Raw genomic sequence first — 19,229 nt, 5'->3', positions numbered from 1 at the left:
TTTGTCTCTGTGCATGAGTGTGTGTGTGTGTGCTCTACTACTGCAGACGAGTCACGAGATGAGTCCAAAAGTGCAGATTCAGCCCCAGGGACACACACGTCATCCCAACACTGGTGCTGAAATAGATCCCTGGCCCCTGATTGGCCGCCTGCTGCGTTCTGACAGACGGGCGTGAGGATGGAACGAGAAGAGGTTTTCACCACTAGAGGGGGAGTCACTACAGGCTGTTCCAAACTCTGTCCCTTTGTGACATCAGTGTGGGAGTGTCCAGCCGGCCGGTGGACCTTACCACCCGCTAGACTTGAGGGGACAGATGAACCGTACCACCTGCTGGGCAGGAAGTCACAGATGGACTGTACCACCCACTAGACAGGAGGGGGCCGATAGACTGTACCACCTGCTGGGCAGGAGGTGTTGGATGGGAACCTGCCTGGACATTCCCACTTGTGATGTCACAAGAGGATAACTTTTAATCAACCAATCACACACCCTGGTGGTGTAGCCCCAACGCAGGCTCAAGCTGCGAGGACCGCGCTTATCTCATTTTGTGTCTGGTTTACTGGAATAGCCCCCACGCAGAATTAAGCTGGTGTCTGGTTGGCGCTTTCTCCTCCTCCTCGTTTAATCAGTCTGGTTTTAATCAGCCACCCTTCCCAGTTGGTGTCTCCCACTGCTTAACTGCAAGAGAGGCAGGATGTGATATTAACTATTGCTCAGATGGTTAATTACAAAACAGATGTGCTGAGTTTCCACATTTGAATTTAAACCAAACCAGAACCTCTGGACCAGTTAGATCACATCTGGATCAAACATGTTTAAATGTGTTTTACTCTGTATCAGAACTGTCCTAAAAAACAGCTTTACTTTAGGAAACCATGTTGACTTGAACTCCAACTGAGATTCCAGACTATATGCTTTGTAAACAAGCGTTTGCTAAACGTCAATATCAATGAATGGGTTGTGGTGGCGCTTTATCTACCAAACAGAATACACCTCAACACGTTCTTCTTCAGGATCTCTTAACAGCTGAACAGTTTGGTGGCGTCCCTCCACAGCCTCACCATACACTCCCGGACTCACTTGTTTTCCTATCCATTGGGACTTTGTGTCAATCAGTCCGGGTCCCTCCGTCTGTCTGGACCGTCGTGGCTGCTGATTGGCCCACCTGCTTTAGGCTGAGCTGACAGTCAGGCAGTATAGGCAGGGAGGGGAGCTAGCAGGTTAGCACCTAGGCTACATCTGCTGCCTAATGTCAGGCAGGGTGGCTGTGGAGCTAGCCATGGTGCTAACCTGCTAGCTAGAGCTAGGCAGTATGTATAGTGGAGCTGGCCATGGTGCTAACCTGCTAGCTAGAGCTAGGCAGTGTGTAGGCTGTGGAGCAGGCCATGGTGCTAACCTGCAAGCTAGAGCTAGGCAGAGTGTCTGGGAGCTAGCCATGGTGCTATCCTGCAAGCTAGAGTCGGGCAAAGTGTCTGGGAGCTAGCCATGGTGCTAGCCTGCTAGCTAGAGCTAGGCAGTATGTATAGTGGAGCTGGCCATGGTTCTAACCTGCTAGCTACATTCAGGCAGATTTGCTATGGAGCTAGCTGATTTTCTAGTTGGAGTATATGAAGTATATAACTTAATATTATGAGAGGAAATAATAATTTTACATATTTTATGACTTAAGTATAAGTATTAAATAAAAAATAAATAAAAAAAAGCCTATATATTTTTAATACATAAATATAATATCATTGAATAACATACTGTATTTCATGGTGTTTGTTATGTGAGTTCTGAGCTCGCTGGTCATTCAGGATTCTGTGAAGGATTCTGTACATTTCCGTTCCCTGAAATTGAAAGATGATATTTGCTGATCCGGCGTCTCTGTGTAACTTACACTGAGATACAGACCATGCTGTGCAGAGGAGACTATGCAGAGCAGGGGCGAATTCGGTGTCTCTTAACCATTTATCCCCGGGTTATTAAATGCGTAACTGAGTTGATGTGGTCTATGATGGCAATTGAAATTCATAAAATCATAATTTGTCTTAATGTTTTTCCTCTCATCGCCTCAAGACACACAGCTTAAGCTAATCGGAGACTCGGTGAATGCTAATTGATATGTTTTAGAAAATGGATTGATTTACCCCCCACTGGGGTGTGCGTTCATTTAACTTCACTAACTTTCACTGGGGAAGAGGAGGTCCCACAGAATTCACAAAAAAACAAAAACATAAATGCAATAAAATGGCCACTATAGGATACTATCCGTGATCGGTTAATATTTCAAGGTCTAATCTTTATGTATTGAACAGCTTCTGCAGTCGCATTGTTACATTGCTGATGACGAAAGAATATATTAACCCTGCTCTTCTGTCTCTCGTTGTTCTGAGGAAAGCGCGTCATCTAGTGGAGAAAGGGGATACTGCTGCGAATACACAAACAGTTCCGACTGGAGAACTGGCATAGTACAGTAGACTAAGTAAGTTGAATTTAAACCTCCTTTCAGAGAATTGTATTTAGAACGTGTCCTCGTTTTACTTCCAGAGGACTGTTTTAATAATGTGATCCAGGATTCTTTGATGCCTACTATATACATTTAAACAAAAATATTTTACATCATGCCAAGAATGGAAATTCCTTTTTCTAAATAACTGGGACATCGTTCATACATTTTCCGTAGATTATTTAATTCAATTTAAAGTAAACATGTCTTTGTACAGAGCCATACCAACTTTCAAAAAAATATTATGTATATACAAAGAATAAATTACTAATACATATAATTTGAGATAAAAAATTATAAATGAAACTCCTCCTATATTAACCTTTTTTACCCCAAACATTGAGTGAACTTCTCTGCTCACCTGGGAACAGAATCACTGTGAGGTGAGCCAACGTTTACAATAGTCCCAGCATACACGGCTACCGTGTAACTGTCAGTTATTCATAAACATCTCGTTATGATTCAGACGCTATCATCCAGAAAAAAATCAAGAACTGAGAGCTGAAATTATATCAATAATATCGTAATATATGAATAGCATTTCCAACGCGAAGCTAGTGAACATAAATGCTAAATAACAATGTAATCGAGTGTTATTAACTGATGAACGGTTGATATGAATCCACAAAACTATTCAGTATAAATAAACAAGGGACGTGATAAACATCAGGGCGACTCCTGCCAGCCTGCGAGGGTTTGACACCTGCGACCCAAACCACTATTTAGGATATTCCTGAGTCGCGTCGAGCAGATCACCGCTAGCGATCATTGGACCCGCATCATGTCACTGAAGCAGATCACCGCTAGTGGTTGACAGTCCCACCCAACCCGCGTCCGTCAAACAGATAACTTTTACTTATTGACAGTCCTGCGTCGCGTCACTGAAATAGCTCGCCGTTAGCGATCATGAGACCCGTGTCCCGCCCCACCGTCTGCTCGTAGCTCGCCAGCAGCCTCTTCTTCTTGCCGAAGGTGGAGAAGGAGTTGTAGACGTCCAGCTCCCCGCGGGGGGTGCTGGTCCGCGGCTTCAGCGTGCAGTACCCCGACGCGGCGCCCGGGATGTGGACGTTGTGCTGGTAGTCAGGTGACGTGTAGGCGCACTGAGGCATCATGGTCTTTGTAGTCCATGAGTAGTCGGGGACTACACTCTCGTCTTGAAGAGATATTTTACATTCTGGGAAGGAGAGAGAGGAGGATGAGGAGGAGGATGAGGAGGATGAGGGTGAATAGGGGTTGGACTGTATAGACACAGGTCATAGGCTTACTGGAGCAGGTAGAGCCTCCAGTTCAAGGTCCTGCAGGTACACACTTATTGTATGCTGTACGTCCTGGCACTTAATGTACACACTTATTTCATGTTGTACGTCCTGGCACTTAAAAATAGTATGTAGCATTGTGTAGCATCTTATCTGTGATGTACACAGGGAATGGATTAACCTAGTGATGGTTAGTGCTTGCCTTGGTTCTATGAACATCCTTACTGTACCCACAGAGATATATTGTTGTTTCTCTTTCTCCTGACAAATGTACTTATTGTGTCTTTTGGATAAAAGCGTCTGCTGAACGCCCTGAATGTAAATGTAAATTTACAGGTAGACTGGTCTTCCTTTTTAAACGGACTGGGATTGATGGTTCTTACCGCGCATGTGGTTCCCCCAGGTCCAGTACTGGGGGGCCACGGAGCAGGAGAACTCGTCCTGGGTCCCATCAGAGAGGAGGTGGGGGGGCAGCAAGGTCTCCATGTTCACAGAACTGTACCTGGGGAGGGGGAGGGGGAGGGGGAGATGGAGGGAGGGGAGGGGTGAGGAGAGGGGAGAGAGGATAGAGGGGAGAGGGAGGGGATGGAGGGAGAGGAGGAGGGAGGGAGGGGAGGGAGGTAGGGAGAGGAGGGGAGAGAAGAGGAGAGAGGAGGAGGGGAGGAGGAATGCAAACAATGTTGGTTCAGGTCACCTTTCACCCTTTCTGATTACCAGTTGTGATGTGGATGAGCCGTTTCAAAGTCAATCCTCTTGTGACATCACAAGTGTGATGGCGTGTCTGCTCCAGATGTATGACGGCTAGATCAACCAGATGTATGACGGCTAGATCAACCAGCAGTTGGTGTTGGTAGGTTAATCTATTCTACATCTGGGTGGACACTGCACATGTCTATATGTGTGTGTGCGTGCGTACATGTATGTGTGTTTGCGTGTGTGCATGTGTGTGCGCATGTGAGTGTGTACAAATGTATGTGTGTGTAGATGTGTATGAGTGCGTGTGCGTGCGTGTGTGTGCTTGCATTCATGTGTGTCTGTGTACGTGTGTATGTGTGTGTGCTTGCGTGTGTTTACACGTGTTTGTGTTTGTGTGTGTGTGTGTGTGTGTGGTAGGCCTACTCACCTCTTATAAGCAGAGTTCTTCAGGTTATTAGTCAAAGTCCAGTCCTTGTGAGTGTCCTTGAACTAAAGAAATCACACAAAGACTCGTTAAAATATTCATCCACACACCACACCATACTTTGTCACGATTATTTCGTTCATGAATATAAATAGATATGCAGCTGAATAAATACTATTTTGACTCAATGTTTCCCAGCATTGTGGCATTGTTCATCTTACAATGAAAGACTCTGTGTCGCGATCGGATATAATTGGAATAATATAGGACGGCATTCTATCTTTTTAATGAGCGTCTCCGCACCTCATTAGGCGGTCTGTTGTTCACCAGCTCGTTGCGCTCCAGCGCGCTCCACCCAGATGTCAGATAGTCTTTGCTCTTGGCGTTATTCTGCGCCTGCACGCTCATTACAGGACTGCACGGTTTCAGAAACATAAAGTCACTTTTGGAAGATTCCGGGGTCAGACACATTTTGTAACAGTACACTTGCGAGATGGGGCCCCCGCTGCCAGCTCCTTCCGCGCCGCCGGAGGCCCCTGTGGTCATCTGTCCGCTCATGTTGGACTTCACGAACATGTCCGCGGTGCTCGTCTTATCTCGCGAACCGCAGCACCCGCAGCCGGAGAGGCCATCGGAGCGTCTGTCCCTGTAGCCCTTCACAGCGAGCAGGACGATGATGGCCACCAGACACGTTAGCGACACGGCCCCCAGTGACACCATCCAGTACACGGTGTAGTCCTGGCCGTAGTAGTAAGGGCTCGGTGCAAGGTCGCCGAAATCGGGTTGTGATTCTGGCACGCTGTCAACCAGTGACAGGGTGATGGAGGCGGTCGCCGAGAGCGGCGGCTGACCGTTGTCCTTGACCAGCACCAGCAGTCTGTGCCTCGCGGCGTCGGTGTCCACCAGTCTCCGGTTCGTCCGGATCTCGCCCGTGTACAGAGCCACGCTGAACAGGCCAGGGTCGGTGGCCTGCAGCACCTGGTAGAAGAGCCGCGAGTTCTGCCCCGCGTCCGAGTCTGACGCGGTGATCCTGCCCACCAGGTACCCGGCGTCAGCGGCTCTGGGCACCACGTCTCCGCCTTGGACCGTCCCGTTCCGCGCCGCTGGCGGGGACATGACGACGGGGGCGTTGTCGTTCTGGTCCAGGATGAAGATGTCCACCGTGACGTTGCTCCGCAGGGGCGGGAACCCCGCGTCCTGGGCCTGAACCGTGACCTGGAAGCTCCTGAGCTGCTCGTGGTCGAAGGAGCGCAGGGCGTAAATGTTCCCGTTGTCCGAGTTGATGGAGACGTAGGTGGACACGGGCATCCCACCGATGTCCCCCCCGTCCAGGAGGGAGTAGGACAGGTAGGCGTTCTGGCCCGCGTCGGGGTCCAGGGCGGTGACAGCGCACAGCGAGGCGCCCGGCGCGTTGTTCTCCGTCAGGTAGACGGTGTACGACGGCTGCTTGAAGCGCGGCTCGTTGTCGTTGACGTCGGCCACCTGGACCACGATGGTCCTCCGGGTGAACCGCGGCGGCGCGCCCATGTCCCGCGCGGTCACGGTGATGTTGTACTCAGCCACGGCCTCCCGGTCCAGAAGGTCAGAGGTGACCAGGGTGTAGTAGTTCTTGAAGGACGAGTGGAGCTGGAACGGCACGTGGTGCGGGATCTCACAGTCCACGTTCCCGTTCTCCCCGGAGTCCCGGTCCGTGACGCTGATAACGGCGATGACGGTGCCCGGTGGCGCGTCTTCCTGCACCGGCGTGGACACCGACGTCAGGATGACCTCCGGCGTGTTGTCGTTGGTGTCCAGGACGTTCACGAGCACTTTGCAGTGCACCGCCACGGCGGACGGACCCTTGTCTTTAGCCTGCACGTAGATCTCGTGCATGCGCGCCTTCTCGTAATCGATCACTCCCGTCACGGTGATCTCCCCGGTGCGCGCGTCCACACCGAACAGCTCGCGCACTTTGACGGGCGCGTGTCCGCTGAAGGAGTAGGTGATGTCCGCGTTGGGACCCTCGTCCAGGTCGGACGCGTTGAGCCGGATCACCACGGTGCCCAGCGGCGCGTTCTCCGCCAGCCTCACGCGGTAGAACGACCGCTCGAACACCGGCGCGTTGTCGTTGGCGTCCAGCACCGTGACGTCGATCTGCGCGGTGCCGGTCCTCTCCGGTGACCCCCCGTCCACGGCGGTCAGCACCATCTGGTGGCTCCGTTGCTTCTCCCGGTCCAGCGGGGACTCCAGCACCAACTCGGCAAACTTGCTGCCGTCGCTCCGCGTCTGGACGTCCAGCAGGAAGTGGTCGTTGACGTGGAGCAGGTAGGTGCGCAGCGAGTTGGTGCCCACGTCCAGGTCCTGCGCGCTCTCCAGCGGGAACCGGGAGCCCGGCACGGCGGACTCGGAGATGTCCAGGTTGAAGGCGCTCCACGGGAACCCGGGCGAGTGGTCGTTGACGTCCAGGATCTCCACCTCCACGCGGTACAGCTCCAGCGGCCGCTCCATCACCACCTGCAGGTGGAAGGAGCAGAACGGGGTCTGCTCGCACAGCTCCTCGCGGTCGATGCGCTCGTTCACGAACAGGACCCCGTTCTCCAGGTTCACCTCGAGGTACTGCCGCCTGGCGCCCGAGACGAGGCGGAAGCGGCGCGCGGGGAGCCGCTCCACCGCCAGACCCAGGTCCTCCGCGAGGTTCCCCACGAACGCCCCGTGCTCCAGCTCCTCCGGGATGGAGTAGCGGATCTGGGCCCGGACAAGGTCCCAGAGCAGGACCAGGACCACCAGGCGGACCAGGCCCGCCCTCCGCACCCCCCCACCGCGCGCCATCACTCAAAAAGTGTCCGGTGATCCAAACGATCTCTCATCAATTAAAGTATCTAAATATCTAGATATAGTAACTAACTAAACTTAGATGCGATGAGAAGGGTGACGGTTGAACAGGTGAACGGAATCCATGTGTCTGAGTTGGAAATAGAAAATAAAAAGAATAAAGAACCGCCGCGAAAACTTCCCCGCACGAGCAACTCGAACTCTGTCGCGTCCTTCCTTGAATGTGGAGCGAGGAGTCGGGAGGGTGAGAGAGGATACCGCCTCTGAACTGTGTGTGTGTGTGTGTGTGTGTGTGTGTGTGTGTGTGTGTGTGTGTGTGTGTGTGTGTGTGTGTGTGTGTGTGTGTGTGTGTGTGTGTGTGTGTGTGTGTGTACGCATCTGTGTGTGTGTGTGTGTGTGTGTGTGTGTGTGTGTGTGTGTGTGTGTGTGTGTGCACGCGCTCGCGTGACTGCATGTGCATATGTGTGCGTGCGTGTGTACGTCGACCTATGCGTGTGTACGTGTGTGTGTTTGTGCGTCTGTAATAACGCCCGGGCGCAGCGGCAGCAGTATTATTGGCCCAACTGTTCAGATGATGGGAGAATGACATCTGCTCCAATTGCTGCTGCGAGGCACCGTAATCTGTCTCTGCTCGCTGCCCGATCAAACTCATCTCTCCCCGCTAATCTGGACAGCCCGCCCGGCCCCCTAATCCCCCCGGCTGGGAGGTTATTATTCAGGGCATGATGAGCTAATATCATATCAAGAGCAAACAAACACTGAGATGTGTTGGTTTGGAGTTGTATTGTTTTTAGAAAAGCATTGAGATCGAGGTTGGTGCTGAGTACAAGGAGATGTGAAGGCTGTCTGGTCAGTTTATTGTTTTGTTTTATTTTCATTCTTTTAATTTGAATGAAATAAGAAAAATATAACATGAATAATAATGCATAATAATAAAAGAGAATTGATCTTAAACATCATATTATATCTGATTATAATATATTATATGGTATTAAATTATATTTAATATGTATCTAATATGTAATTTAATATTATATCAGCATGAACTGTAAAATCTGCCTTCCTACAAAAAATCTTGAGATTGTGAGTTTCTCAAAACAGGATCAAATGTTTCGCAACTGTGTTATTGAACTCAAATTCATCTTAATCCATTCACTCTCACTCACTCTCACTCTTAATCACCCTCAGTCACTCTAACTTACTGTCACTAACTCTAAATCACTCTCACTCACTTTAACTCACTCACTCACTCTTAAGCACACTCACTCACTCTAACTCACTTTAACTCACTCTCACTCACTCTTAAGCAATCTCACTCACTCTACCTCACCCTAACTCACGCTAACTCACTCTCACTCACTCTAATTCACTCTTAATCACTCTCACTCACCCCCACTCACTCTAACTCACTTACGCCTCTTGCACACTACCTCCGTCAGTCGACGGATGGGCGAGGGCGTGTCTGACGTATGGGGAGTATGAGTAGTCTTTGTGGACTGGGGCAACACTCTCCTTGCGCTCTCCTTGCACCAGGCGTTATAAAGCCGGCTTTTTCCTGTGTCTTCCTGCTTGTTGTTGTTATTGCTAAATGGATCCCGTAGTCGCAAGGACAGTGTTGCCCCTGTACGTGTACCACAGCAATCGCCCAATTCTTAAATCCATTAAATCCATTCTTAAATCCCCAGCTGCCGGTAGGCTTTTTGACATTTTCACGGCGGGTTGTATCACAGAGACCATTTCATTGGACATTGTCCAAGTAGCGGCACACTAGTGTATTTGCATAACCGTGATCTGATTGGCCGACGGACCCATCGCTTCCCGAAAAGTTTAACATTTCTCAACTTTTGACGCCAGCCACAGAGCCGACTTGACGGACAGACCCACAATGCATTTCGAGGGCGCCCCATGCAAAGTCAACGAGATGCATCCGTTGACGGAGGTAGTGGTAGGTGCACAAAGTGTTACTCTCGCACTCACTCTTAATCACTGTCACTCATGGTCTACTCTAAAAGGACAAACACACCAGACCATTTTCCTCCAGTTTGTTTTGGTCACCCCATGGGACCACCATAGACCCCCATAGGTGTACTATAAAGATCAGTAGTGGGTCTGGTCTCTGGGTGAGGGTGGGTCTGGCATGGGAAGGCTGACAGCCCGATCTGTCTTGTGGAATGAGGCGCACCAGATGGTGTGGTTCACCACCGGCCCCATGCTCTTTTTAATTAACGGCGCCCAGATTACAGGGCATTTTCCGGGATCATTAGTGAACAGAGGAATTAAGACATTTGGTGAGCAGTAATCCCGGAGGCTATCCGTGTGGCGCTCCCTCCCGCCCGCGCTGACCTGCTTTCCCACCGACCGAGTGCTCTCTCCAGCCGCTCTCCCCCAGCGATCCCCTAAGTGGCTCTGGATAAGGGGACAAACAGCACATTTAAGGATCAGAAGTACAAAAGGGGATTACTGATTCCCCATTCTCTCCCTCACTCAGCCATTCCAACACAAAGACAGAGCTATCAATCCCCTGGTCTTTAACTGTGTGATGGCTTTTAACCGGGGGATTAATACAGCATCGGTTACTGTTCTGGCTTCCAAGAGATGAGGATTAAGGCTTTTAACGGCGGCTATTTCTGTGTGTATGATGTGTTGTTGTGGCTCAAGTGAAAGGCATGTTATTGTTATGTGACCGGTTGTTATTCAGTGGTGACCTTGAGGCAAGAGGGGAGCGATGTGGTTCTTCTGTTCTGAAGACTCTCAGACCGCCAGCAGTGCTGCTCTGTCAGACCGACAGCAAACAGAGTCATCTCAAACCCTTCATCAATTCCCCTTTACCTGAGGTCTGACAACCAGACAGACTGACTGACACACTAACTCATATCCTAACTGACTGACGGACTGAATGACTGATTGACAGATTGACAGATTGATTCATAATGCTTCTGCATTTCTTCCAAGTTAGTCAGACGGGTGTATCTTGCATATAATGTCTAACATCTAATACAGCATCTCACTTTGTACAAAGACCACAGACTCTTTTTTTCTACATCATTGGCTCAGGTTTAGCAGATGGTTCTATTGAAGTAAAATAAAATCTGCCAAAGCAGGAAAAGACTAAAGAGTAACGCATTGTGTGGACATATAACAGCTCGTTATTTAACTGGTGAGACCTTTACAACAACATGTCTCACGGTTCACTTCCCCTTCGTTGGTGTGAAGTGACAGATGATTGTCATTCATCTATCATGTCAACAGCACATTTTAATTGGACCCGCCACACAACACTGTCTCTCAGCGTTCAGGAGATCACCAACCAAACATGGACACTTGTTAAACATTCAGGTCTTCACCAGAAGTCCCCACCAGCCCTGCTGAGAACGCTGGTTGTTAGTGAGTCTGGACACGCCGGCAGGTACGTTTCATGAAGCCGGATCACTGGGTTAATAGAGCTCTGATTCAGGTGGAGAGACAGGCCTTTAGTGCTTCCCCTCGCCCTCGCTTACTCAATCTCCGGATATCCTCCTAAGTCCCCATTGTACAAGGGCTGCATCCCAACACCCGTATAGTGATTCCCTTGGCCCTCGCTGCCTACTCATCTCGAGAGTTATCTGTTTTATCCACCACCACACGACTGGGAGAGCGAGAGAAGCAGCTTAAATCCCACCCATTAGACACCCAGTAGGCTGCTACGGGCGCTGTGATTGGCCCACCACTCCACTCTGCCTTCACTGATGCTGAGGCAACTCAGCGGCCACAATTCCAAGGACTCCCTACAAAGCAGGAGGGAATAGTGACGCCCCTAGACTTGGGAATGTCAACCTTTGGAATGACGAGCAGTGGTCACTTTTTAGAATTTTTTTTTTTTTATACAACAAGGCCAGGATGTGAACTTTGAGGACTGAGTCCCGGTTCAGGTTCTGGAGGCTTCTGCTCCGAGCTGCCGGCGGAGTGACGCAAGGGACGAGCCGGCAATGCAGTGCTGCCACACACAACGGCAGGAAGTTAATTTGCCTCCCGGTCATACGCTCCTCAGCAGAAGTTCCTTATACTCACAGGGTCGTCTCAGCTGCTCAGTCTCGGTGGAGATCACGCTCTTAGTATCGCTATGTCTCTCTCTGTTTCTTTCCGTCTCTCTGTGTCTCTCTTTCTCTAACTCCCCCATCTCTCTGTCTCTCTCTGTCTCTCTCTGTCTCTCTTTGTCTCTCTCTGTCTCTCTTTGTCTCTCTCTGTCTCTTCTTCCCTCTCCCTCTCTCTCTGTCTCTGTCTCTGTCTCTGTCTCTCTGTCTCTTCCCCAGCTCTCTCTCTCTCTCTCTCTCTCTCTAGCTCTCGCTCTCTGTCTCTGTCTCTCTCTTTCTCTCTCCCTCCCTCTGACACCTGCTCACCCCTCCTCAGCCAGCCGTGCAGGCGGTGACAGTCCTTGGGGGGCCTCCGGTTTGCCTGTTCTCCTCCAGCTCCCTGGGACCCCGTGGCTGCGGGCCCCAGACGGGAGGGGGTGGGTGGGGCGGTGGGCCGTGTCCCTGTTCTGGGCTGTTGTTGTGGCGCTGGGGCTTTTAGGCTCTCTGCTTAAAGCTGTTGTTGTTTGCAGGCTGTAAACGCTGCGGTGCTCAGGAGAGGCTCTCTGGAAGGCTTTGATTGTTAGGGAAACGCACACAGGCGTGCACATGCAGACACACCCATGCACACGCAGACACACACACACACACACACACACGCAGACACACACACGCAGACACACACACAGACAAACCCAGACACATACTCACGTACGCACATACAAGCAGACACACACACACGCAGGCATGCACACGCAGACACACATACACACACGCAGACACACACACTCATGCATGCAGACACACACTCACACATGGACACACAAGAGCACACACGCATGCACACACACAGATAAACACGCAGACACACACTCACATACGCACACACAAGCAGACCCACACACACACGCACACATAAGCAGACACACACCCATGGCCAGACGCTTACGCAGACACACATCCATGCCAAACAGACTCACAGAATCACACCCATGCACGCACACAAAAGTGGCCACACACACACACATACACACACACACACACACACACACACACACACACACACACACACACACACACACACACACACACATGCAAAGTTAAAGCCTTACTTTTGACTATCAAAAACATCATTATTCAATAAACAAATATTGCAAGAATAATATAATTTTTGTCTGCTTAAGAAAAACTTTAATGGACTATAATATTGTACGCTCAGATATAGTGAACACACATAAGCTCTCTTGAGTGCCACTTTGTTCTGATGATACATGGCCAGGTGTTTTGCACTGGACAATTAAAAACGTTTCTGCATTATTTTAAGCGTAGCCACCTTATTTTATACTGATCAGCAGCATATATTAATTATCCGGTTATGATCTTCCGGCTGGCATTGCATTTGGTAGTCTATGTGAACATCTGTCTGCTGAAATCAATTTCTGAAACCCATGCTGTCCTGTCCTGAACTATTGATAACCAGAATATCTGTAGCCTACAAATGCTACTTGTGATAATAACACCTATGCTTTCAAGATTACATTAAGTTCCTTATGATAATATTTAACACAGTATTACTGAGTGAATCTCAGCACTTGAACTGTTTAAGTGTCAAGTGATTTTCACACAAAGGCCATCATCCACAGAACTCTCCTCCCCTCTTCCCTTCAGAAAACCGTCTGACCTTGACTGTGTGAGGCACTCCATGCATGAATAAATGAACAGTCGCTGAACAATTCACAGTGCACACACTGTGCCCGGACCTCTCATATGGGAGAAGAAGAGCCATTTATACCCTCCCTACAGGACTAGGAGGTAACACGCTCCTCGACCGCGGGGCCATGAGACGGACTCACATCACAACTTTACTTTGAGCCTGTCAGCCATCTTCCGTGCAGCTGTCTGGGATTCAAACCTTAATCCTGACACATGTCACTCATATAATGGCTGCTGTTTCAGATTTGCTTCATATTTCTTAATTGTTCCAGATAATTCCTTGTTCTTGATCCATTTCCATACTTATTTGACAGTTAATTCAATCGCCTTTATGAAACCTGTCCATGTGTTCCTTTTTTGACAATCTGCTGAAATATCATGAAAATGCTTATAATGTAGTATATACAGTATACACTTTAAATGTATAATATATAAGTGTAGTAAATATAATATGCAGGAAATAATGTGTGTTGGACCTTTTTCTTAATCATGCCCGCCAACTGAGTTGTTGTGAATTTCAACAAATGTTCTGAATTTCTGACTGGGATCGTTCTGGTCCCAACCCAGAAGGTCTGGAACCACCCGGTCCTACAGGGAACATGTTCTCGACCCAGAAGGTCTGGAACCACCCGGTCCTACAGGGAACATGTTCTCGACCCAGAAGGTCTGGAACCACCCGGTCCTACAGGGAACATGTTCTCGACCCAGAAGGTCTGGAAGCATCCGGTCCTACAGGGAACATGTTCTCCTCTCTCCTCTGTCACAATGATCCGGCCTCTAGCTCCAGCACGGTTCCTACAGGTAGGAACCACACTCTCCCCCCGCTGGGAAGGAATGGATCAACACATGAGAACCTCATTGAGACCCCACCTTCTGAGAGAACACATGGGAACCTCATTAAAACCTTCTAGAGAACACATGAGAACCTCATTAAGACCCTCACGATTCACGACTGAACTGAGCCTGCAATCCGTATTGGAGCAGCTACAAACCAAAGTTCCAGTTTGTCGCCATAGGAACCAGTGACACAAGGATGTCAGTGGTATTCAGTGACATCACATCAGAGTGCTTTCTGAACTCTGGATTTACCGGGGATCCACACAACGGTGCGGCAACACAAAGGGCTGTCTACACCACCAGCGCTCGATAGATCACAAAGACGGAGGAGATGGAGCGCAGGGTGGGGAAGAGAGAAGGTGCAGGGTGGAGGAAGAGGGGATTGTTGATCAGGAGGAGGAGGAGGAGGAGCAGTGTTGAGGAGAGATAGAGCAGGGTGCAGCGAAGGTTGAGCAGGGTGGAGGTAGAGGGGGATCGAGATGGGGTGGGGGCGGAGGAGTGGAAAAGAGGAGGACCAGGGTGGAGGTAGAGGGGGGAGGAGAGGGGTGGGGGAGGAAGGGGTGGGGGAGAAGGAGGAGGGTGGCATGGAGGAGCAGGGTGTAGAGGGGAGGAGGAGGAGGGTAGTAGGGGATGAGCAGGAGGTGGAGGTGTGGTGTGGTGAGGGTCTAGGGGGATGAGGAGGAGGTGTGGTGTGGTGACGGGAGGGTCTAGGGGGATGAGGAGGAGGTGGAGGAGGGGGGTGGTGAGGGGGGGAGGAGGAGGAGTGGGGAGGAGGTGGTGGAGTGTTAAAGATGGGCACCGACGGGCCTGCAGCCTTCTCCTCTCCATGACCTCCACATGAGGAGCCATCAGTCTGGAGGTTCACCTCCTGACAGCCGACCAGAGGGATCTGAACACAGCTGGAAACGGTGAACTTCGTTTTGACCTTTAAATAAACATTCCTCTTTCATACTTGTACATTTAATCCCTTCTTTATTGCCACTTGTCATCGAGGACTATTACCTGCATATGATATGAGATGAATAATTTATGTTTTAAGTTTGACATAAAAAACACTGGTTTGGCGCAGTTGCTAACCTATCACATCGTATTATAGGGCGGACAATGATTTGCAGTACGGTTTAACAAGATGTAATCAACATATTAAAATAAAAAAAGACTTATTAGCTATTCTAGAATGGTGGGTGAATAAGCAACGTATTGAATGTGTTAAAGGGATTTAATTAGTTTCTATGAAACTTCTGATCACGTGATTAAACCCCTCCTATAGCGTCATCTGTTCCAAACCAAATCAGTTTGGGCCTACTGTGACGTGGACACAACCTAGGAAGAATCATTTGCGTGTCCTCTTCTTCAGCAATCACAGCGCGTTCCTTCTCATTAGCTCATAATTAAGCGCACCTGATCACGTGCACGTCGATATTAACACGCATCTCACGGCAGACGGGGTTGGTTTGAGAACGACTCCGAGACAGACTTGACCCGAGACAGACCCGCCGTTACTGCTCATGGTGCTTTTGACGGACGAAGTCAACACCCGGACACATTTAAATGCATGAGGTCCTGTAACATCTGCCGTGTTACACCTGGACTATCACATGGGGTCTCTTACGAAGAGTTGTCGGCCTCCTAGTCTTCATTCAAAGGCCTCCCCTCATCACTGCCTGATCAGCAGCACCGTGGCCACCGCCGGGGGAGCTACTCGGGAACCCCGCAGTGAGTCACCCTCTTTTACTCTCTAACGCGCTGGTTGAAGAGGTGTCGGTGGTTGGGCTTCAGGTGAGCCGCTTTGTTGTTGTTGTTGTTTGCTGTGTGTTTGTTGCACCGCACACATAACACTCTCCCGGTCTCCCGCACACACACACGTGCTATCGGTGTCCCTGTTCTTTCCCCTCAAACTTTGACATTTGACGGAGTTTCATGCTGATTTTGGATTGTGGGTTGAATGCGGACCGGTGTTGTAACGTTAAAGTGTACGTGTGTGGACTGACTGACCTGACCTCACCTGTCCACTACTGGTCAGGAGAAACCTCACCTGACCTGTCCACTACTGGTCAGGAGTCCTGCAGATCTCCACCACCGAGCATCAACTGCTGGCAAAACCAAAGTTCATCTCAATCGGACCAGTTAGTACGCATCTCCGGAACCACTCAAGGACGAGTGCTTTTCCACTGTTGGACTTTCAGGCCAACAGTGATGATGGACCCCTTTGCTTGAGGGTGCACATTTTCTTCAATTTCATCCAGCAGTTTAATTTGCATGCGGCTCCTATTTCAGTGGTGAGGTGTGAACCATGTCAAACAGGACTTTTGCCTTTCAAGTGCAAATGGGAACGCACTTTACCGACTGTGTACTTTGCAGAAATGTATCAGGTAAGTGTGGGTAAGTATCCCAGTCTTGAGGTGTTGAAACACTTTGTCAATGGCTGGCTTGGTTTACATCAAGAGTGTTTTCTTGTCAAGACGTCCTTGTGGCCCAGTGGATTCTCTCAACGTCAAACCAGGAGGCACACAGGGACACAGGGACAGGCCTCAGGGACCCAAGGAAACGCACAACTCAAATGTCCTCGACAGCTCCTTCAAAAGGCAAGTGAGATGCTGCTCTCTAGGGCTAGAGCCCAGCGGATAAGAAACCACTTCTCTAACCTCTCCTCTTCAGACTAAAGACTGACCGATGGATGACTGCAGGTGTGAGTGTGTTTGGGGTGCATTAGGGTTTTAACTGTTTGTCTTTGGTACAACGCTGGTATGCTATCATTTAAAGGTGTTTCTGTGATGATTAGAGATGTTTGTGCTCATTAACACATGTACTCGCACACACCGCTCATAACACTATCATTTCTGATCTTGACCTTCCTCTTTCCCTTTTCAATACATTTGAAGCTGCTTGATGCTGCTGCTTGCAGTTTGGCAGCTGCTTGATGCTGCTGCTTGCAGTTTGGCAGCTGCTTGATACTGGATGTTCTGCAATGTGGTTTTATTCTGTGCAATGTGGTTTGACTTGCTTTTGGGGGGTCCTTGTATGTCCAGTCAGCTGACTGTTGGATTGTTTGTAGGATTGTTTGAAAGACGTGAGTCTTTCAAACGTGAGTGAGTTTTACACCCCTAGTTTGGTTCATGGTTTGTTTGAACCCAACTGTGCTGTGAACAGTTATAGTGATCAATTGTGGTACATATTCAATGTCAATATGGAACACTTTGCATAACATTTGCCTTGCACACAAATTTAAATCTTTGGACGAATTTCTATGTTTTGACATTTTTCTAATTTGCGTGAATTACCATTGGACGATTTGTACGAGCATTTGCAACAAAGTCTGCAACAACACTAAGGCAAGTCAAGTTTAGCATCCTTGTTGATTAATCACAACCTTGATGGTTTTATGTATTCACCATTTACTGCTTTGTGTTCAGTCCGGTTTCCCTGGCGGCCCAGATGTGATGCATGCCGGCCTTTTATAATGGTGACTCATTACTTTTATCTCTAGATACCCGAGGAACCTTGTAATTTTTAATATGAACAGTTGGATGTACATGGTGTAATTTGTTTTCCCTTGTTTTGGCAGTTTAATTCAGTGTGGAGACGGTATACATAGAAACGGAACAGTACACTTTAGGTGAGTATTTAAATCTCTTTGCCTAGTTTCTTCAGCAGTGAATTGCCCTCTGTACATCAATGGCAATGCTATTTTATGAATCTATGAATCTATGTTGCTTGATGGTTGTTGCAGTCCTCTGGACCAACTGGTCATGACTACTCACTTGAACGCCCCCTTAAGAAGGGTCTAGCCAATTTCCTAGCAGAGCCGTGGCTAGGAGGATTCGTAGCGGGGCCCCGGCTACGGAGGCTTCGTAGTAGACCTTTTGACTTTTGCCCAAAAATCATATTTGAAGTTTGTTTATAAATATTCGAATATATGCGAATATGTATTATAAAACTGGAGGTTAAAATAAAGCGATCTGTTTGGTTCCTAACTGTTGTATAATTAAGCAATAGATCACGACAGGCTGTGGTATCTTCTCATTATACCACAGTTAAGGGGCGTTGTCCATCCGATGCACAGTGGAGGGACGGCGACCCCCTTAACTGTGGTATAATGAGAACATTTCACTGACTGAAGTGATCTATTGCTTTTATAAAACGGTTACGTAAGTATGGCGAAATGAAAATCATAGAAGCGAGTCGGAAAAGCTTTTTTTTTTTTTAAACAAATACAAAAAAGTAGACCCTCCTGGCTGCCTGCAAATTGTACGGCAGTTGCTATGCAACACACCGTAGCGTCCTTCAGAGAGAAGGCTAGGCTAGACGGTAGCTTGGTTTGCCGGCAATTTAGCCTACTATCGAGGTTCACTCACAGTGTGCATATTGCTTTACATTTCCACCCTCTCCAGCAGTCAACATATTTTTAGGCTTCAGTGAACTATGCTATTGCTTTTATATATAAATAAACAGTTCAAGTTAGGCGCGGAGTGATACTGAACTCTGTAAACTGAATGGGCGTCATAGCTGTGTATACGCTCAATATACAACAGTTGAGAACCAATCAGATCGTTTGATTTAAGCCACCCGTTTTATCATGGGCATATACATAACTGCTATATGACGTCCAATCAGTTTGGAGAGTTCCGTATCAGGCCGCGCCTAACTTTAACTGTTTATTTATTTATAAAAGCAATAGCATAGTTCACTGAAGCCTAAAAATATGTTGATTGAAGGATAGGGTGGAAATGTTGTAAAGCATTAGGCACACGGTGAGTGAATTCGATAGTAGGCTAAATTGCCGGCGAAGGGTTCGAATGATCTTTTCATCTTTAAGGGGGTCTCTATCTCATAAAAAATTTGGAGAACATAGCCTTACCATGCGCAAAAGCGCCGGTATTCGTAACCTCTACCTTTAATATTTTGCATGTTTCCAGAAATGTTCTTTGCTACGACTCTTTTGTATGTCATTGGTA

General features: G+C 48.7%; 1 protein-coding gene across 1 annotated transcript; it reads right to left on the bottom strand.

Annotated features, from left to right (window-relative positions):
* Positions 1-3,369: 3,369 nt before the first annotated feature.
* LOC311353862 (protocadherin gamma-C3-like) lies at positions 3,370-7,675 on the bottom strand (the record flags this gene model as incomplete). The annotated part of the gene is made up of 5 exons (XM_084473667.1): positions 3,370-3,665; positions 4,131-4,249; positions 4,871-4,932; positions 5,171-5,282; positions 5,352-7,675. The coding sequence occupies 5 exons, from the start codon at positions 7,673-7,675 to the stop codon at positions 3,370-3,372; spliced, it is 2,913 nt and encodes a 970-aa protein (XP_084329793.1).
* Positions 7,676-19,229: the final 11,554 nt, after the last annotated feature.

Source organism: Micromesistius poutassou (assembly GCF_964030765.1).
Source record: "Micromesistius poutassou genome assembly, chromosome: 10".
Classification (NCBI taxonomy): domain Eukaryota; kingdom Metazoa; phylum Chordata; class Actinopteri; order Gadiformes; family Gadidae; genus Micromesistius; species Micromesistius poutassou.
This window is presented reverse-complemented; position numbering and strand designations above follow the sequence as displayed.